Below are 19,044 nucleotides of genomic sequence, written 5' to 3' on the forward strand. Positions count from 1 at the left end.
CATGTGAGGAACCTGAGCCCCAACTGCTTCAACGTACCGAACTGCTCCTGTTGCACCAGAGCAGGTGTTGATGGAGAGACAACCCATTGTTCCCTGGAAATGAGTCCCTTCACAGCGTTTCCCACCTAGGTTCATGCGCTGTCATCTCTGCTCATGGCCATCACCGTTTGCCCTTTGGGGGTGCTCTCAACAGCAGACAAGGCTGCATGAGCTCTACAGATGCCCGGAAACAGGCAAGTTTGGGGGATGGTGGTTGTTTAATAATACTGCTTTCACAGCTAGTGCCGAGTGATCATCTGCCTGGAAGGCCCTCATTTCAAGGGCTCACTGAATGTACTCCCATAGCTCTTCTGTAAAGAAGTGTATAAAAATAGCCCGTGTTGGCACTGTGTGCAAGGCCAAAGACAAGTGATGGTGCATGACAATGGGAGCAGATGACAACAGCATGAACCTCTGGAAACCAAAGGCTTTCGGTGATAGAAGAGAAATCTTGTTTACAACAAAAAAGGGCTCACTGGCATGATGGGAAGTGAAGTAGAAATTTTAGAGGCAATCAGTTTTTGAGGTTAGAAGTGTCCTTGATAATACCGTAGGCATTCTTAGACGCTAGAGTAACAGCAGTAATCAACAGCACTTCTTCCACCATGCTTTTCTGCAGGCAGTACTTTAACTGATATTAATTAGCGTGGTCTTAACTACTGTGAAGTGTGTGTAACTCTTCAGCAAAGAGCAGTGTGGAATCATCATCAGGTAGAACATTTCTGGGGGATGAGGGGAGAATCTTGAAGCGGGGCAGAACGTTGAGCTGGGGGGGTGGCCGGTCCTCTGGCCGCTGTGGGGTGCGGGGCCTGAGCTGTGCCTCTGCGCCCATGGGAAGTGGCGGGCAGTTCCTTCCCACCCCACGGTGCTGAGGGTTTGCTCTCCTCAGGAGCACCTTGGCTCTGGTAGAGCAGAGCTGGCAGTGTTACCTGGTGCCCTTGTTCTGAGTTTTCATGGAGGACTGATTTTTCTGAGTTTATGGAGGGATTGATGCTGAGGATGTCCAAAGAAGTGCATAGCAGATGGGGTACCTGGCCCCTCGTGTGAAACTAAGGAGAAAGTAAGCGGGAGGACAAGAGGAAAGCAAGGAAAAACATGACCTGTTGTCATTGTGTGCATCTTCTGAGGGTTGTATTGGAAGGGGACTGAGAGCAGCACCACTGCACAGCCCCACTACTCGTGTTTCAGCTCATCTGCCCGCGTGTGGGCATCCAGGGTCACCTGGGCTGCCCTTGGTCATCAGCCCTGCCGCTCCCGTGTTGGCTGCATCCCTCGGTGGCACTGCACTGTGGGACCACAGGCCCATCCCGCTCCTTTCCAGTTACCAACCTGTGGGCATCTTCCATGTTGTTCCCTGCTGGCTTGTGTTATCTCTCTGATAACAATAAAAACAAAGCAGCCCCTGAATGGGTTATTTATCTTGTAAACTCTTACACAGAGAGGTCTTGCAGGAGCCGGGGCTATGGTGGCCCACACAGCCAGGTGTGGGCTTGGGGCTCATTTAATGGCGTCCGGTGGTGGAGCGCTGTTCTTCTCCCAAACTTTCTTCCACTTTAAACCCCCCCAGGGCCCGATCCAGACCGCGTGGGGACCGCTTTGGTGTCAGGGCTGGCTGTTGCTGGATCCACAAGCTGGAATTTTGACGCTGGCTGTGGAGGGATGCTCCGGGGTGTGGGAAAGGGAATAGCCCGAGATAAGAGGATAAATCCTTTCCCTTCTTTCGTCACCCGAGTCCCTCGCCGCGAGGAGGGTGCGTTAAGCCTGTTGGCGGTGGTTGGGGCTGGTGCGGGGCGCGGAGGGCACCCTCCCAGGCACGGCGGGGCTTGGGCGGCTGCTGCCGCCCACCCCCGGAGCGGCGCTGCGGGTCACACCGCCTGCCCGGGCTGTGCCCCGCCGCCTGCGCCCACGGGGGGGGGGCCACCCCTCGCCCCGGGGCTGGGGAAGGTGCGGGGGAGGAAGGGGCTAACCAGGGTGGGCAGCGGGGAGGAGGGTGTGTGTATAACTGGGGGGCAAGTGGGGAGACAGCTGCGGGGGGGCAGCCGGGGGCTGGACGGCCGGGGGGGATGCGGTACGGTGGGCGGAGCAGTACAGACGGGGGGCCGCGGTACAGCTGGGGGGACGGTACAGGCGGGGGGGGCCAGTGCGGCTAGGGGAGGGTACAGCGGGGGGGAAAGGCGGTACAGCGGGAGGGGGGGCGGTACGTCCAACGGGGCCGCCCACGGCGCTGCCGGCGGAGCCTTTAAAAGCCGCCGGCGGCCGCCTTCGCCGGGTGCTGCGAGCCGAGCCGAGCCGAGCCGAGCCGAGCCGAGCCGAGCCGAGCCGAGCCGAGCCGAGCCCCCAGTCCGCCGGGCCGCCCCTCCCATGCGCGGGCCGAGCATGTCCCAGCCCTTCCTGCTGGCGCCCATCGCCGAGTGCGCCCCGGGGCCCCCCGGCGCCCAGGTCCGCCTGGCCGTGCTGGGTGCCCGCGGCGTCGGCAAGAGCGGTGAGTCGCGGGGCGGTCCTTCCCTCCCTTCCCCTCTCCGTCCCTCCGTCCGTCCCGCCTAACGCGGCCGCTCTGTGTTTCAGCCATGATCGTGCGGTTCCTGACGAAGCGGTTCATCGGGGACTACGAGCCCAACACAGGTGAGGCGGCGGCGGCGGCGGGCGGGGGGTGGTGGGGACACCCGCGGCTTGTGGCTGACGGGTCTTTGCTCCCCAGGCAACCTCTACTCCAGGCTGGTCCATCTGGAGGGGGACCACGTTGCCGTGCAGATCCAAGACACGCCGGGGTGCATCCAGGTAGGGAGATGCTGCGGGTCGATGGGCTCGTCTCGTGCTTCGGGTCGGTCGGTTCCTCCCTGACACCTAAAGGCTCAGCTTCAGGGCCCCAGCTTCCCCCAAGGCCAGGCTTAGTCTCCTAAGCCAGAGCTCAGGCTTCCTTTTGGAGGTGTTTAACGGTGCTATCGATGATACAGGCTTTATACTTTCGTGACCCGATGCCAAATTTGTGCTCCCCGTGGTACGGCAGGTGCAGGAAGATTGCGTGCAGGTGCTGGACTCCCTCTCCCGGTGTGTGAAGTGGGCAGAGGGCTTCCTCCTGGTCTACTCCATCACAGACTACAGCAGCTACCAGTCTGTCCGACCTCTCTACCAGCACATCCGCAAGGTCCACCCAGATGCCAGGACTCCCGTCATTATCGTGGGGAACAAATCAGACCTCCTTCATGCCAGGCAAGTACAGGCGAAAGAGGGACTACAGCTGGCAAATGAACTGGGCAGCCTGTTCTTGGAAATCTCCACAAGTGACGACTCCCAGGGCGTCTGCGATGTCTTCCAGTATCTTTGCAAGGAGGTCAGCAAACTACAGCACGCCAGCAGCACGGACAGGAGGCGGTCGTCCATCATCCCTCGCCCCAAATCTCCCAACATGCAAGATCTAAAGAGACGTTTCAAACAGGCTTTATCTTCCAAAGTCAAATAACACCCCTCCACCCCCCCTACCCCCCCGATGAGATCCTGTGTAACTCAATAGACTTTATTTTTGTAAACTAGTTAATAAAAATCTTTATTTTTGTACTAATGCCAGCAGTATGGAAGTAAGTATGTCAAAGCTTGCGATTTCCTTGGCATTCTCTCTTGTTTGACTGGTTGGGTTATTTTTACACGCACAAAAAAAAGCTGCATAGCAACTAAATAGAGGTAGTTGGAGAAGGGAATTTTTGCCGTGAGGTTTTGATTCCATTTCTGTTTTGGGCTGGGATTTGCTGTTTTTTGCTGCTCACATGGCTTTTTTGGGGTGTCAGTTTCCTGTTTGTAAAATGGGAGTGGTGATGATGTAACACTCGCCTGCCTTTATAAAACCCTTGGAAAGCCTTTGATGGAAAGCTTTATATGGAGAGAGGAAAAAAAAAAAGCTTTATTAAACATGAAAATATAAAACTGTCTGTAAGAACTCTGATTATAATAGGGTCGCTTTCCTCCCTCAAAACTGCTGTTTTCCTTGCACCCGTAATTGCCTGAATGGTGATAAGCTGTTAGGAATGAGTTCCAATTTCGGATGTGCTTTAGAGATCTAACGCACAGAATTAATCTTTTGAGCCCCAAGCATTTATCAGGAGGGTTGAGTTTCTCCTACAGATTATCATGGGACAAAGTGCTGAGCAATCCGCAGCAGAGGAGTGTGTGGGATGGCTGTTGCTTTCTCTGGAGATGTGTGATAGGAAGGACTGATGCGTAGGTTCCCTTAACAGAAAATAGCTATATTTAAAAGGTTTCTCATCTTTATTTCCCCCAGGGCAATTTTGTAGCCATTGGAAACAGGTCAGACTTTTTACTCTTCTTTCACATGAGCTCTAAGCCATACCAGAACGGCTTTTTTAACTGTTTGCTGGATGTCTGAGCAGGGAATGTGGGTTTTGCACTTCAAATATGCCTCTGAAATATGTGCATGGTATTGGTAAAAAATAAAGCTCTGCTCCATGCTGAGTAGAAAGTGGGGAAGTGGAGTAATCTGTACAGGGGGGAGCTTGCTGTCCCCACTCAAGCACAACTCCAGTAAGATTTCTTTTTTTTTTTTTTTTTTTATTTAATCTCATAGGTTAAGTCCGAAGACTGTTTCTTCTTTCCTTTTTGTTAGGAAAGGCAGGCAGCTGCTGCCTAAGTCCCTGTGCTGCGGGGACGCTGCTGTGCCTTGCAGTTAGCGGGCAGCCTCTGTTGTTTCTGACCCCTGGGACGCGAAGCTTTCTGGGATGCCTCCACTCTTGATGTGCAGGTGGAAGCCTTCCTGATGGTGGTAAGGGAAGGGTGACTGAGCAAGTTAAGGGTGATGCCCTGCCAGAAAGCATCAGAGGCCTGTGTTAACGCTGGGTAGGGGATGCCAGCAGCACTGTTCCCCATCCAGAGCCACATGCAGAATGTCAGTCCAGGCACGTTACCTGTGTGTCTCCTCTCTGAACGTGTGTATCTCCTCGCTGAAAGCCCTATGCTGCCCTACCGGAAGGAACGGGAGAGCTGAAGGGAGGCAGCTCCAGACCTGCAGGACCAGACTGAAACTGTGACTGCAAACTGGCTCCCAAACTCTTGAGTTAATTCTCGGAAGCGCAAGAACATGGTGGCAGCCTGGACAAATCAAAGTACTGTTTAAAACACGTTTTAAATATTTCTTTGCTGTGAGAGGTGCTCTGCCAGGCCGGGACTCTATTGGTGGCTCAGGGGGAGCAGAGGGATGGGGTTGATGAGACCAAGCACATCCCTGGCAGCCTCCAACTCACCACACGGGACACACATTCGCAGGGAAATTTGAAGCGGAGTTGAAAAATCACAAGCGGGATATTTATGCAACGTTTCACCGTCCTGAAATCAGGGATAACAGATTGTTTCCAAGAGAAATTACCACTGTGATACAGTTTTGGTATTTTTTTTAACTGTAGCTTTTGCCTTTGGAAATGATGAAGCTTGATTTCCTACTCACGTATCCAGTACAGAGTTTCACCAAGCAAGTTGCTAAGAGTATCCAGCTCACACATGGGCACAAAATATGCTAAAAGGGTGGGTAAGGTGTACCGGACCTGTCTGCATCTCACCATGGTCCTCAAAGGCCAGGTGAAAAATAACAATAGGCACCGATCTCTGGTGCCTCCTGCTGCCCCGCTGTGAGCCTTTAAAAGCCACCGTCAGCTGTCCTGGTGGTACAGGGGGGGAGTTTGGGCAGGAGGGTGCCAGGCACATGATGGGGAGAGATGGACAGGAGGGTAAATAGAGTGATTTTCCCCATCTCTCTCCTATGGGGAGAACCTAAAGAGACGCTCCTTGCTACACAGGTTCAGGTGGAGGTGCAAACACCCCCATCCCCTCCCCATGCTGTCGGGCGAGCTTGGCCACATGTAGGGAGCAGGATGAGGCCCCTGAGGGATGTAATGGGGAATCTCGCTGGCAAAAGCACGCCCGTGGCAGGGGGGGAGCTGCTCTGACCTGCCTCCAGCCTAAGGCAGCAGCTGAGCTGGGGCATTCTGGATGATGCTTTTGGGTACAGGTACATAAATCAGGCATCTAAGCTGTTTGTCAGAATTTGCCTGGCTGGCATGGATTTACCTTCACCCATAAGATTTTGGCCAGTGTGACCCCAAGCGGACACGCAAAGCACGGGAGGAGCCCGCTGGCTCCCAGCTCATTTTGCCCCGGCGTTTTCTCCAGTCCTGAGTGAGTGGACAAAGAGGGGCACACCGGGGCAGGGAGGGAAAAGCACCTCTCATGTGCTAGCAGAGGAGATCCAAAGCCTTGTTTCTCTTGGGCTGTGGCCATTCACGCCCTCCCTGCTGAATACTCGCCAACGCCCGTCTCTAAGCCCTTCACCCAGAGGCCAGGAAGGATTCAGGAGGGTAAATGGGGCATGGCCTGGCCTTTCTCCTTGATCAGAGGAAAATATGCGTCTGCCTCCTTCCTCCCACCACCTCCGCTATGAAATAGAATCACAACAATTTCCCCTGACAAGATGGATGAGTGGGTTTTCAGAAGCAGGAACATGTGCGGCATCACGCACTATTATGGCTGCTACTGCATCAGCATCTCCCCCCCGATGGGCTATTTTGTCTAGTTATCTCCCAGCACCGAAATCATCCAGTAATGCTTTAAGACTTCATGAATTTTAAAATAGCTGCTGCCATCGACCTGTTCCATGTGCTTCAGTTCAGGAGCCGCAGATCCCTAGACAGAGATAGGGATGTTTTCTTCAAAAGGCTTTACGGATGCCCCCTTGCTTTCTGCCCTGCTCGAGCGGCCTGGACCCAGGCTGCTTCCTTGCTGCTGTATTTCTGTGGTTTGTTCATATGAAGGACCGTGGACAAGACGGACTGTGGACAAGAAGGGACGTGGTCACACTGTGGGCAAGAGCTGGGTTCCAGCTTCAGACAGGGAGCAAAAGTGGTCGAAGGTTGGATGGATGGATGGATGGATGGATGGATGGATGGATGGATGGATGACTAGAAACAAATCTGCATCTCATGCCCGGCCCCCCTGTAAAACAATTTTAGTTCTGGGGGACTTCAGTAGCTTTTGGTGGAGTTGCTGTTTATTTAGGAAGATCTGAATAGGTTCAGAATAAAGTCCTTTAGGGAAAGTTGAACTTTTGCCACAGTTGTTGCACTTGGCACATGGCCATTGATGATTCACACCAGTAAGACAACAGGATCTCTTCAGTTCCTCCTAAACCCTATATCCAAAGCCAGTTGTCCTTCTAGGAGCAATATCTCTGGGGGTGATGCTGTCGTTGCACCACTGCACTGAGGTAAATGCAATCCTCCAAAGAGCTGTCTTCCTGAGACACCTTCCGAGTGACATCCCTAAAAAGCTTATTATCAGTTAGAGCATGGCTCACGAAACAGCATCTCAGCTTGGGGTTTGGGTACTTAGTGACAATGCAGACTTCCAGAAAACCCCACTGCTTCTCAGACGTGCTCTTCCACTGCTCTCCTCTTTCCATCTACCTAAAAAGGAGGAGAAAGCAATGCCTTTTTATTGAAAATCGTTTTGAGATAACTGGTTTTCTTATTACATTCATTGCTTGAGGCTCCTGACTGAAAGAAGCATAAATACACATTGTGACTTCCCACATGGCCAAAAGAAAAATCAGGATATAGAAATTGAGCATCCATGTCACTGGCCTATGATACTCGCTTTACATCTGAAAAGCTATGGAGTAAAGTTTGCATAATGACTATAGAGCTCCACAGATGTTACAGCTGCGTTTTTTAAAAAAGCACTTGGTTGTTTGCTATCCATATTTTCCTTCCTTGCCTGGAAATAACCACCCATAGGAGAAATCCTCACCCAGAGGCTCTCCTGGTGTGAGCTGCTCTGTAGAGGTGGCTGCTTTAGCCCCTTGCCTTGTCCCCTGGCCTTCGCTGGGTGAGTGCTTGGGCAAAGGCATCTGCCCGTGTACCCTGGTACCCTGGGCTTGCAGGGCCACGGGTCAGGGAACTGTATTTTTCTCTTGATCTGTGCACAATATTGCCATTAAAATGTATCTGTCCAGGAAATTGCGCAAGGTTATTTAATAGTCAACCTGCATTACTGGGAAAGGGTAATTAATTCTTAAAGCTGGAATATCTCTCTTGTAAGGTATTTGGCTTTTTCCCCATTACTAAAAACATCCTCTTCTCAGGTTTCAAATGGTCCTTGTAAACATTTCGTAGTAATTTTCCCCTTGGGGATGCTAAGCCAATATCAGCAAATATTGTTTCTGGGCGCAGCTCTGAGGGGATTAAACTCTCCCCCGGCTGGGGCAGCAAGGGGAATTACAAACTCCGGTCCTGCAGCTCGTTCTTCCTTCCCCGCCTGCAAACAAATCCCAGCGCAGGCACATCCATGCACCTGTTGTCTGGGGCTCCCAGCCCTGAACCCTTCCAGGAGCCTTCAAGAACACGATTTGATCTGAACAACGCTCAGCAAACAGACTTGTCACTGATGCTGTTTCTTTTGATATGAAGAAGTCTGAAGGTCTCTTTAACCCTAAGAGACTCCTAACCCAGACCCGAGGAGTGCAGAGATCATGGAGAAACGCCAGCGACAGCAGCATGGTGTTGGCAGCCCCCTAGGATCTGAAGCAGCTGAGGAGGTGTTGCCTACCTGTAACACAACAGCAGGCAATAAATATGGATGCGATTAGGCTGATTTGGGTGAAAATAGACGGGTTGCACTTAGCCACTGGGAAGGAAAAGGCCTGGCTGCCACCCTGTGATGCCCAGTGCTAGCGATGGGGGCGACAGCCCCCCCAGCCCCCAGGAATTAGCCCTGGGTCCTGCCCGGCAGCCGGGGGGAGGGACTCCCCTCACCTGAACTGAGACACCTCAGCAGCTTCTGAGCAAAGCGTCCTCTACAGCCCATGAAGAGCTGGAGGCACGTCTGAACATTTTGCTCCTCCACAGGGAAGAACCACCCTGGGTGAAGTCCCCATCTTGGTCAACCCCCTCCCCGGTCTGTGCACCCCAGCAATGAGGTGACAAGTCCAGATTTACAGTATTTTATAACTCTTCACTATCATTGAGCAGCCACATTTCCTCCACCCATCTCGGAACTGAGTTGGGAAAAAGCTGGCCCAGGCTTTAGACATGAAGTAACCACTCCATCAGCACAGGCAGGAGGGACATTGGAGGATTTTATACCACAACTATGATTATTTTTTTTTTACCCTTTCTCTCAGCCCTTCATGTCTCAGACAGCCTATAGAGGCTAAAACGGAGAGCTTTGTTTGGGTTTATTGCATTCTTCAAGGTGCCCATTCAAGTGGCAATGTCCCTGCAGAGTAAAGTGCTTTAAACACAGCATTGGTCAAGAGGGAATTTTTCCATCTGTCCGAGTGCTGTTCACATATGGCCTATTAAAAGACCTCCTAATGGACCGTTTCATGGCTGTTTCACAACAAGGCTTTGGCTGTTATTTAGAGTGTGCAGATGAGCTACAGCACCTACTCTGTGCTAGGGGTTCCTTCTCCCTCAGCCACCCAACATGGGAAAAAATGCCGTATCATTTTAAGGAGGACCTCAAGAAAGCACTGGTGCTTCTGGAGTGAGCACAAGCAGGAGCAGTTCTGCATGTGGGTTTGACTCCATTTTGCTTTTGAACAGGTACCAGCAAGTGCAGAAGCGATTTGCTATTAAAAACGTATGCAAAATGTCAGCTCCGGAGGTTTATGTAGTTTTTCAGCACATAGCAAACGGATGCAGATGGAGCATGACCCCTGGAGTCCTTTTAGAATTTAAACAGGGAGATGCAAAGTCTGAGTCTCACGTGCCTATCTCATGCCAATGATTTGGCGTAGAAGAGCCTATTTAGAAATAAGGGCTATTGATAGGAGGCAGAGGTCTGTGCTAATTCAGGCTCATACCTTGAAGATAAAATATGCGTCTGATTGTTGAGGTGACTGCTAATTTTAGCCCTGGTTTTGAATAATGGAATAGTGTTATTAGTTTGATGTAAAACTGTCCGTATTTCTTATGCAAAAGAGCCACCTCAGTAGTGAAACAGCCTACTTTGATTTTGCCTAGATACTACAGAGCAGCGGACAATAAATATGCATGCAATTAGGCTAATTTGTGTGAACAAAGAAGTACTGCCTAATATAGCTAAAATTCTAAGAACTCATGCACTAGGATGCAAGGAATTGTTTTCTTTGGCTTTTGATTGATTCAGGGATTTCTGAGCAAGCTTGCTTAGCAGACGTTAGAGTCCATTTGCGTTTGTTAATGAGACGTTCAGATACAAAGCTGGTAAAATATAAGCAAGATCTGAAAAAGAACCGAGTTATTTTAATCTGAGCAACGAGCTGTCTTGCTGCCTGCATTGCCCCCTTGCACAGTAAGGGGAAAACACTGGAGGAAACTGGCACTTTCATGGGTCCACCTCCACGAGGACACAGCAGAGAAGGAGAGGTAAGGAGACTTCTGCTCCCCGCACAGACACGTGCCTCTGAGCTCTACAAAGGAAACTGGCAATTATTGAAGCTTCTTATTTACATGGAGGTAACACAGTGGGCTCCACCTTTCACTGCTTGTGCCCTCCCTGGTCTTCAACGTCCTGCTAGTAGGTAGCTGAGCCGGGGAATGTGAACTACAGCCACAGGGGAGGGTTCCTCTGGAAGTCTCTGTGGCTGTGCCCGTGCTGCCAGCTGAAAGAAGGCTGATGACTAAATCCCAGCCCCGAGGCCCTGTGGACTGATCCGTTTCCACTCTACTTAAATCTAATTGTCCCTAGATTAGCCAGGTCTACATGAAATAGCATTCAATCCTGGGCTTTTCTGGGCTTTCTGGGATACTCAGGACCTTAATGACAATTATTCTCTCTTTTTTTTTTTACCTTGCAGTTCAAAGTATCCCCAGTGATGTGATACCTGTAACTGATCCCATAGGAGCGGTATTTTTATAACGCAAAAGAGACTGTATAGCTTGCCACTAATGTGGAGAGTTTGGCTCCGTTATCTTTGTCATTCCCCTTCACGTAGGTGCAGGGTGGTTTTAGACCTCTCCTAAGCCACCTCTTTGCTGGACTACCTAAACCCACGTCCCTCGCCTCGGCATCTCTTTGCAGATCATAGAATCACAGAAAAGTTTGGCTTGGAAGGGACCTTTAAAGGTCATCTAGTCCAACCCCCCTGCAATGAGCAGGGACATCTTCAACTAGAGCTCAGATGGGGCTCAGAGCCCCATCCAACCTGACCTTGAATGTTTCCAGGGATGGGGCATCTACCACCTCTCTGGGCAACCTGTTCTAGTGTTTCACCACCCACATCATAAAAAATTTCTTTCTTATATCTAGCCTTAATCTACCTTCTTTTAGTTTAAAACCATTGCCCCTTGACTGATTGCAACAGGTCCTATAAAAAAGCCTGTCCCCACCTTTCTTATAAGCCCCCTTTAAGTATTGAAAGGCCACAGTCATGCGCTCCAGGCCACTGGCCATCTTGGCAGCATTCCAGTGGACCTTCTCCAGTTTCTTAATGGCCTCTTCAAGTGGGGATCCCAACATGGGACAACATTTCTGGGGCAGCCTCACCAAAACTGGGTAGAAAGGGAATAACAGCTACCCTCTGACTGCCAGTCACATTGGTCCTAACGCACCTCCAGTATATGGTTTGCGTGTTTTGCAGTAAAAGCTCACTGAAGTCTCATAGTAAAGCTCAGGTCCTTTCCATCATGGCTGTTATGGAGGCAGTAGGATGCCATCCTACACCAAAGCACAGGGTTTGAACTGCTCCTCTTGTACTCTGTGGGGTTCCTATTGACCCAGGCCCCAAGTTTCTCAAGGTCCCTCTGGACTGAAGCTCTACCAGCTCTGCCAAATGGAGATGGATGCCATTGTTTCTAATCCATTACCATCTGTAAATGTGCTGAAAGTACCCTCTGTGTCATCAGCCTGGTGACTGATGAAAATATTGAAAAATATCAGTTCCTGTGTCATTCCCTGGGGACCTCTGTTCATCACTGGCTGCCAGATGGCCCATCACAACATTGATTACTATTCTTTGACCTAATGGTCCAGCTAATTTTCCATCCATCTAACAATTTGTTCATCCAACTCACATTTGCTCAGGTTTTGCATGAAAACGCTGCAGGAGACTTTCCAGTTGTCAGAGTTGTCCCTGATCACTGTGACTTTCTGATGATGGGCAGAGGCCATGAAGTCACATCAGCACCCTCAGGTGAATCCCATCTGCTTACCTGTATCTGAATACTTACAGCTTCTCTCAGTAGACTCTCATTTATTGCACCTCCCATTGGTCATCCCTCTCCTTCCAAATCACGCTGGACTTGCAAAGTGTAAGAATAGGCTCTGTCAATGAAAACCTATGCAAAAAAGCCATTGAATACTTTGATATTTTGCTTATCATCTGTTCAGTGGGTTGTCTCCCCCATTCATTAGTGGACCCACTATTTCTCCAAATTTCCTTTTGCTGCTAACACCTGTGTAACAACCTTGTGTGTTTGTCTTTGGCCCTAGTCAGTTTAAGCTCCAGCTGGGCTTTCTCCTTTCTGATTTCATCCCAGAGTGAATGAACAATGCTTGCATGCGCCTTTTTGTTACTCCCCATATTTCCTACTGTTGTTATCTCTTATTTTGCATGTCAGTTAATTAAGAAGATACTTGCTTAGACAAACTCCTGGTCTTTCTGCACAACGGGATGGTTTGCTTCTGAGCTGCCGTTTTCATACCCTCTGGGCCACAGTTACTCTTCTCTGACCTCCCATGCTTTCAACTGGGCTTAGAGTAGCAGGTCACAAGTGTTCCTCCTTGGGATCCCACTTCCAGATTGCAATCCCCCATCCGTCTGCACTTTGGACCCACAGCACCAGCTCAGATCTCATCTCATTTCTGAGAAGCACAGGCTTAGTGCTGAGGAGCCCTCCCACCCTCAGGTATTTCCAAAGCTCAGTTCCCTCTCAGCAGGGCTTGTCTTCTCTCCTCCACTTCAGCTGTAGAGAAGACAAGAAGTAACGGATCTAAGCTGAAGCATGGGGGTTTAGGCCAGAAATTTGGAAATAATTTCTGAGAGTCTGGACTATTAGCTCTGCAAAATGAGCACAGCAGTCCCATAAAATTTCACCCTCCAGAATTTTTAAGAGCGGTATAGAGATGTATATAAAAAAGAAGAAAGGAGAGGGTAGTAGGGTTAGATGTTCCTGCTCTGGGGCTGGCAAAGCTGGACAAGTTCCTGAGCCTTGCTCAGCCCTGTCTTTCTGTCATCTCTTAAACGTACCATCTGCTTTGTTCAGGTGTGAATCTCCCCCCATTTCAGCTCCTTTCTCCACACGACCAGATCTTCAAGGGCCCTCCCCAACCCTCCCGTTTTCCAGGCTAAAGAAATGCCTTTCATTCCTTCACTATTTGTGGTTTAAATATCTTCATGGCTTCAAACATGATGGAGCCACACAAGTGGATGCCTGTGAGAGCACAAGCTCCTTGGAGAAATGGGCTGTTATCATAGAATCATAGAATGGTTTGGGTTGGAAGGCACCTTAAATCGTCTAGTTCCAACCCCCCTGCCATGGGCAGGGACACCTCCCACCAGACCAGGCTTCTCAAAGCCCCATCCAGCCTGGCCTTGAACACTTCCAGGGATGGGGCATCCACAGCTTCTCTGGGCAACCTGTTCCAGTGCCTCACCACCCTTACAGGAAGGAATTTCTTCCTTATATCCAATCTAAATCTACCCTGTCTCACTTTAAAAATGTTACCGCTTGTTCTATTGCTACATTCCTTCATAAAGAGTCCCTCCCCATCCTTCCTGTAGGCCCCCTTTAGGTACTAGTAGGCCACTATAAAGTCACCCTGGAGCCTTCTTTTCTCCTGGCTGAACAACCCCAACTCTCTCAGCCTGTCCTCACAGCAGATGTGCTCCAGCCCTCTCATCATCTTCATGGCCCTCCTCTGGACCTGTTCCCTGGGGAGCTGAGGCTGCCCACTGACCCATCAGCCGGCCTTCCCCGAGCACCCAGAGAAGCGCCGGGATGGTGCACTGCCGAGCATGAAAGGGATCTGGAAAAATGAAACAGAACAAATCTCTCCCCACCGGTGTTGAGATGCCTGCTGTGGGGGATGGATCTGGCATAAAAAGCTAAACGAACACCAGACCTCCACATTTCCTAACGAAATCAACCTATTCCTTGGTGAGCTTGTGCAATCTGGAGTTTTACAGCTCCTCAAAAGCAGATCATAAAAATATTAACCCACAGGTGTTCACTGCTTTGTCTTAGTTTCCAGTGAACACTCGGCATTTGCTGCAAAACTGTAAGCAAGGTGGGGTCTAGTTTTGGGATGGTATTTTGCACACTGCAAAGGGTGAGGGAAAGGAAGATGGTGTTGCTTTTGTGAGATGAGTATCATACATATAACAATGAACTCTCAATCAAGGAAATTATAGACCCTACAACACAACTGCTGTAAGAGTTTACAGCATTTAATCAGTACTTAAAATAGGGAAACCTCAGGAGGCCTCCTGCAGTTTGTCAACAATTTTTGTCCTAAGGACACTTTAGAGCAGTGAGCTCCTTAATGAAAGATTTCCCAAAGGGAATGGAAACTTAGAAGGCTTATATTTCTTACATTTCTTGTACTTCTTATATTTCTTATATTTCCTTTCTGCTCGTGACCATAAACTCTGTATCATCTATCTACGAGCAGGTGGACTGAGAGAAGGTTTTATTACCGACAAACACTGACAATGTTTCTCCTGACTGAATAATAAAGATAGATTTATGTAGCCACTGCTGCTGCTCCCAAGAAAATGCAGCTTTCCTCAACAGAAACCCTCCACAAAGGCACGCCAGACTTCTTTCCTTACTCATTTTCCTAAATTATTTCTAATGTTATGTACTTTTGTGTTCAGAGTACAAGTCCCATGGTGTGACTTGGACTAGATGCTTGTTGTAGGTCCCTTCCAACTGAAATGGTCTGGACTGGTCTATTCTATTCTATTCTATTCTATTCTATTCTATTCTATTCTATTCTATTCTATTCTACCCTAAAAATAGACTTTTACTTAAAAACCATGGGCTCCTGCAGATAGATCTCTGCTGTTATTGAAGGCAAATTTCTAGGCTTCGCGTGTGAAAAGGAAAGTGATGGGCTATGATCTAATGTGACCCAAAAGCTCAGAAAATGAGAAGGCATCCTGAGCTACAAAGCTTATTTTTTAAATTGTGTGATTTTAAGTCAATCTACTGATGTGGGGACAGAAGAAGGGAGGAGGGAGGATGGCTTGTGGTGATTTTTTCCCTTCTCCAGCTTTTCTATACTTTAAGGAAATGGCCACGCAATCCATGGGTGTGAGCTGGGAAAGCGGTTGAACCCCCTTGGAGCTCCAGACAGGTCCTGGCTGTGCTTTGGGAAGGGAACCGCTGGTGACTGTGCATCACCCTGCCTGCTGTCTTGTTGCCCTTTTCTTCCTCCAGGATCGTTGAGACCCTTGATTCATCCCTTATGCTCGGAGAAAATGTTGCTCACTGAGGACTTGGACAGCTTTGTTTAATCTTCCCGGGGCTGTGCTCTGAGTCTTGAGCAAGTTGTTACTAGCAACAGCTCTAATTTGAACCAGGCCCTTGTTGCTATCAATTAACACTGGGCAGAGGGTCATGCTCAGCCGGGGGAGCCAAAGCAGGCAGCTGAGGAAAGAAACCTTCAGGAACCATAAACATTGTGGGCACGAGCCTGATCTGGGGGTCACAGCCTGGGCGAGGCTGCATGGAGAAGGATGGGAGCTACTGGCACCTTTTTAGCCCTGACTCAGAGAAATAAGCCTCTAAAGAGGGTGGGATGTGGTCATTAGTCCTGTCTCCTGAAATGAGCTCAATAAGCACCACAGGGATCAATGACATCGGAACAGCCATGGGAGGCTCTTGGAATCATAGAACGTGTTGGGTTGGAAGGGACATTTAAAGGTCATCTTGTCCAACCCCCCTGCAGTAAGCAGAGACATCTTCAACTAGATCAGGTTGCTCAGAGCCCCATCAAGCCTGGCCTTGAATGTCTCCAGGGATGGGGCCTCCACCACCTCTCTGGGCAACCTGGGCCAGTGTCTCACCACCCTCATTGTAAAGAACTTCTTCCTAATGTCTAATCTAAACCTGCCCCGCTCCAGTTTAAAGCCATTGCCCCTCGTCCTGTCGCTACATGCCCTTGCAAACAGCCCCTCCCCAGCCTTCTTGTAGGCTGGGGCTAGTAGGTTCATCCCTATGAGAAATTTGTAATGCTTGGAAAAGCCTTTCTGAGTCTTATTTGCCCCTGCGCACAGGCTAACACTGAGCCCAGGCATCACAAGGCACCTGAGCGGGACGTATCGCTGCAGCAGGGAGTTCCCTTGGCTGCGTGGCGGCCCAGTGTGGGGGGTTTGCTGCTTGTCCCCAGCCTTACAGAGACCGGCATGTGGCAGCTCAGGCCGAGCACAAAAGGAGGAGGACAGGAGAAAGTTTACAAGGTCTTTTGAAAAGTAAAGGCTGGTTTTTTTTCTGTTTTCCAGCATTTAATAAATAAATATTCTCATCTTGCTAGCATTATCCCTGTAATGCCTAGCTATACTGTTTTTGTGTGTGCAATATCATCGTGTTAAACGTCTGTTCTATGTGTGCACAGCATTTTCTGATGAGCTCCTCATCAAGCAGAGGCACTGGCTCTGGACCTGCTGAGGACAACCTCCTGGACCTCTGCAGCCCAGCTGCACTCCCTGCCCTTGCCTGTCCCTATCCCTGTCCCTGCTCCCGTCGCTACGGTGCTGGCTCCCTTCCCTGCCCCCTGTTTGTGCCAGGAGGGAGGTCATCACCCCTCCGTCACAGGCAGGACTGGGTGCCCTGTCCTCCTGTCATTACCCAGCATGAGCTATTGGGTTGGGGATGTTTGCTGCGTAGGTTGCTGTGGGTTTTTTTTCCTGGAGAAGGAGATGAACGGAGGAGCTGACGGGTCAGCGGGTAATTGGGTTTGTCTCTGCTGCAGTGGCCTAAATGGGTGATGGATGGTCCAGCCAGGCAGGAAGGAGGTGCTGTCGTCCCCTGCTAACACATCTCCTGGGTTTTTTTCTTTAGAAGCCCCAGTTGCATTAGGCAATCTCAAACACCACGTTTCCAGCTCCTGTGTGCTTGACCACTCTTCTAGAGCCACCTCTGACATGTAGCTGCTGCCTGGTTTTGGCAGGGCTGGGCTTAATGCCTGCAGAGCCCAGACTTGCCTCTTTCTGTCAATAGGACCCAGTGGCCCACGGGCCTGGGCTGCTTCAGTTTGCTCTCCAGAAATATCCGCTGGTCAGATGAGGAGAGAATGGGAGTGATTTGCCGATTTAACTTGCCACAAATTACTTCGAAGACATCAGTCAAGTTGCAGCTGGCTTGTGGCTTTTAAGAAAAGTGCTAGGAGATGTCTGCAGTGTGGTTGCTGGTGCTCGGCTGAGCCAGAGAAGCTGGGAGAGAGAGTGAGACAAACCGGGAAATGCTGCCGTGGGCTGTTTCACCATCGCTTTCCTGCAGAGGCAAACACCACACATCCTCCGACCTCATTTCCCGGCTCATCTGCCCACCACAAACACCCTGCAAGGACACCACGTTTGATGAGTGGCATCAGGAGAAATGTTTTCAGTTCTCGAGCTCCCCTCTGCCGTCCTCTGCTGACTAAGCTGCTGCCAAGAGCAGGCGTTGACCATGGCACCGGCCACCACAGCCCTAGGGGGGGATGTGTGTCGCTTCCCAGCGCTCTCCACCCTCCACGCTGTGTCCTTACACAAGCACAGGGGAAGATGCTTGACACAAACATTTTCCACTTAAAGTGATGAAACAGTCTCGATGACATCATTTGCCAAGCAGCTGCAGATAAACAGAGAGGTGTTTTGTTTTTGTTTCTTGGTTTGTTTGTGTTTGTTTGTTTTTTTTTTCAAAAACAGGGCTACAAGTTGTTTTCCTCCTACCAGACCCACACATAACCCACGCCGACACCGGGCTTGGTGCCAAGGGAGCCAAGGGTGCCCGGGGCACGGAGGGTGTGATCAGGACAGTAATGGCTTCACCGTGCATCTTACCTCATTGGTAATGTTGGTAACAACGCGGCTGATATGCCGATACACCCACACACGCCGCAGGAGGATTTGGCTCCTTTCCTTCCTCCTCGGAAGAAGCGCAAGCAACTGGTTGAACTGGACTGTCAAACCTGCTTCAGTCTGCTTCTGTTTGCCAAGCAAAACCTCCCAAACCTCCGCACAACCCACAGGAAGGAAAATCAAGTGAGAGGGATGTGTCAAGGGGCCCCAGGAAGGTGCTTTTCACAGCTTCTACCTTCTACCTGTTGAAACTCTGATGCTCCCAAGCGTATGTTTTGCCTTTCCGACATCCAGGCAACTCTGGTATTTGAGCTGCTAAAAACAGAGCCAAGTACTTTCCAAAATGGTAGGGAATTGCTTTGGTTGCCCGAGATTTCTCAGCTTCCCCGCTTGCTTCGCTGAGCAACCAGCCTGAGAACTGTGATGCCAAACTTTTTGGGTGCGACATCTTTAACCCCGGAGGCCCCTGATACGCTTTGCGGAGAGATGTTCTGATGGTATTGCATCATTCCTGAAAGTTGTTCTCTGTAATAAGAGCAGAATTATATCTTAGAGCACAAAATCTTACCACTTCTCAAGGCTGCTTGAGAGGTAAGGCATTATTTTACTGACTGTGGCATCTGACCTTTAGAAAAGCACAGAAGGTTGAACTGGAGGCAAGAGCCACGGTGAAGACCTAAGTGCCGAAATGAAGGTTTTATTACAGATGTATTCCTACATCTTCTGTAAAGATTTATTTTTGTATAGACATAGATAAAATTCAGTTTGCACTTAATGTGCTTTCTCATTTTTTATTATTTTCAGATATTTCACTCCCACATACAGTCTCAGAGCTATGCCGTGTCTTCTTGCAGTCACTGGTTGACTGCATCATGAGCATCTCTCTTGTGTTCACAGCCATGAGTAGAAGTGAACTGAAAAGTCAGGGTTTGACACAAAGAGAATGTCAGAGGATGGATACA

The 19,044-nt window shown here is 49.9% G+C and overlaps 1 protein-coding gene across 1 annotated transcript; it reads left to right on the forward strand.

Annotated features, from left to right (window-relative positions):
- The first annotated feature begins 2,320 nt into the window (after positions 1 to 2,320).
- RASL11A (RAS like family 11 member A) lies at positions 2,321 to 3,962 on the forward strand. The gene is made up of 4 exons (XM_063339614.1): positions 2,321 to 2,521; positions 2,605 to 2,661; positions 2,738 to 2,817; positions 3,047 to 3,962. Exons 1-4 carry the CDS (start codon positions 2,401 to 2,403, stop codon positions 3,497 to 3,499), a joined length of 711 nt encoding a protein of 236 aa, XP_063195684.1. The 5' UTR covers positions 2,321 to 2,400; the 3' UTR covers positions 3,500 to 3,962.
- Positions 3,963 to 19,044: the final 15,082 nt, after the last annotated feature.

This window comes from Chroicocephalus ridibundus, chromosome 1 (assembly GCF_963924245.1).
Source record: "Chroicocephalus ridibundus chromosome 1, bChrRid1.1, whole genome shotgun sequence".
Taxonomy (NCBI): domain Eukaryota; kingdom Metazoa; phylum Chordata; class Aves; order Charadriiformes; family Laridae; genus Chroicocephalus; species Chroicocephalus ridibundus.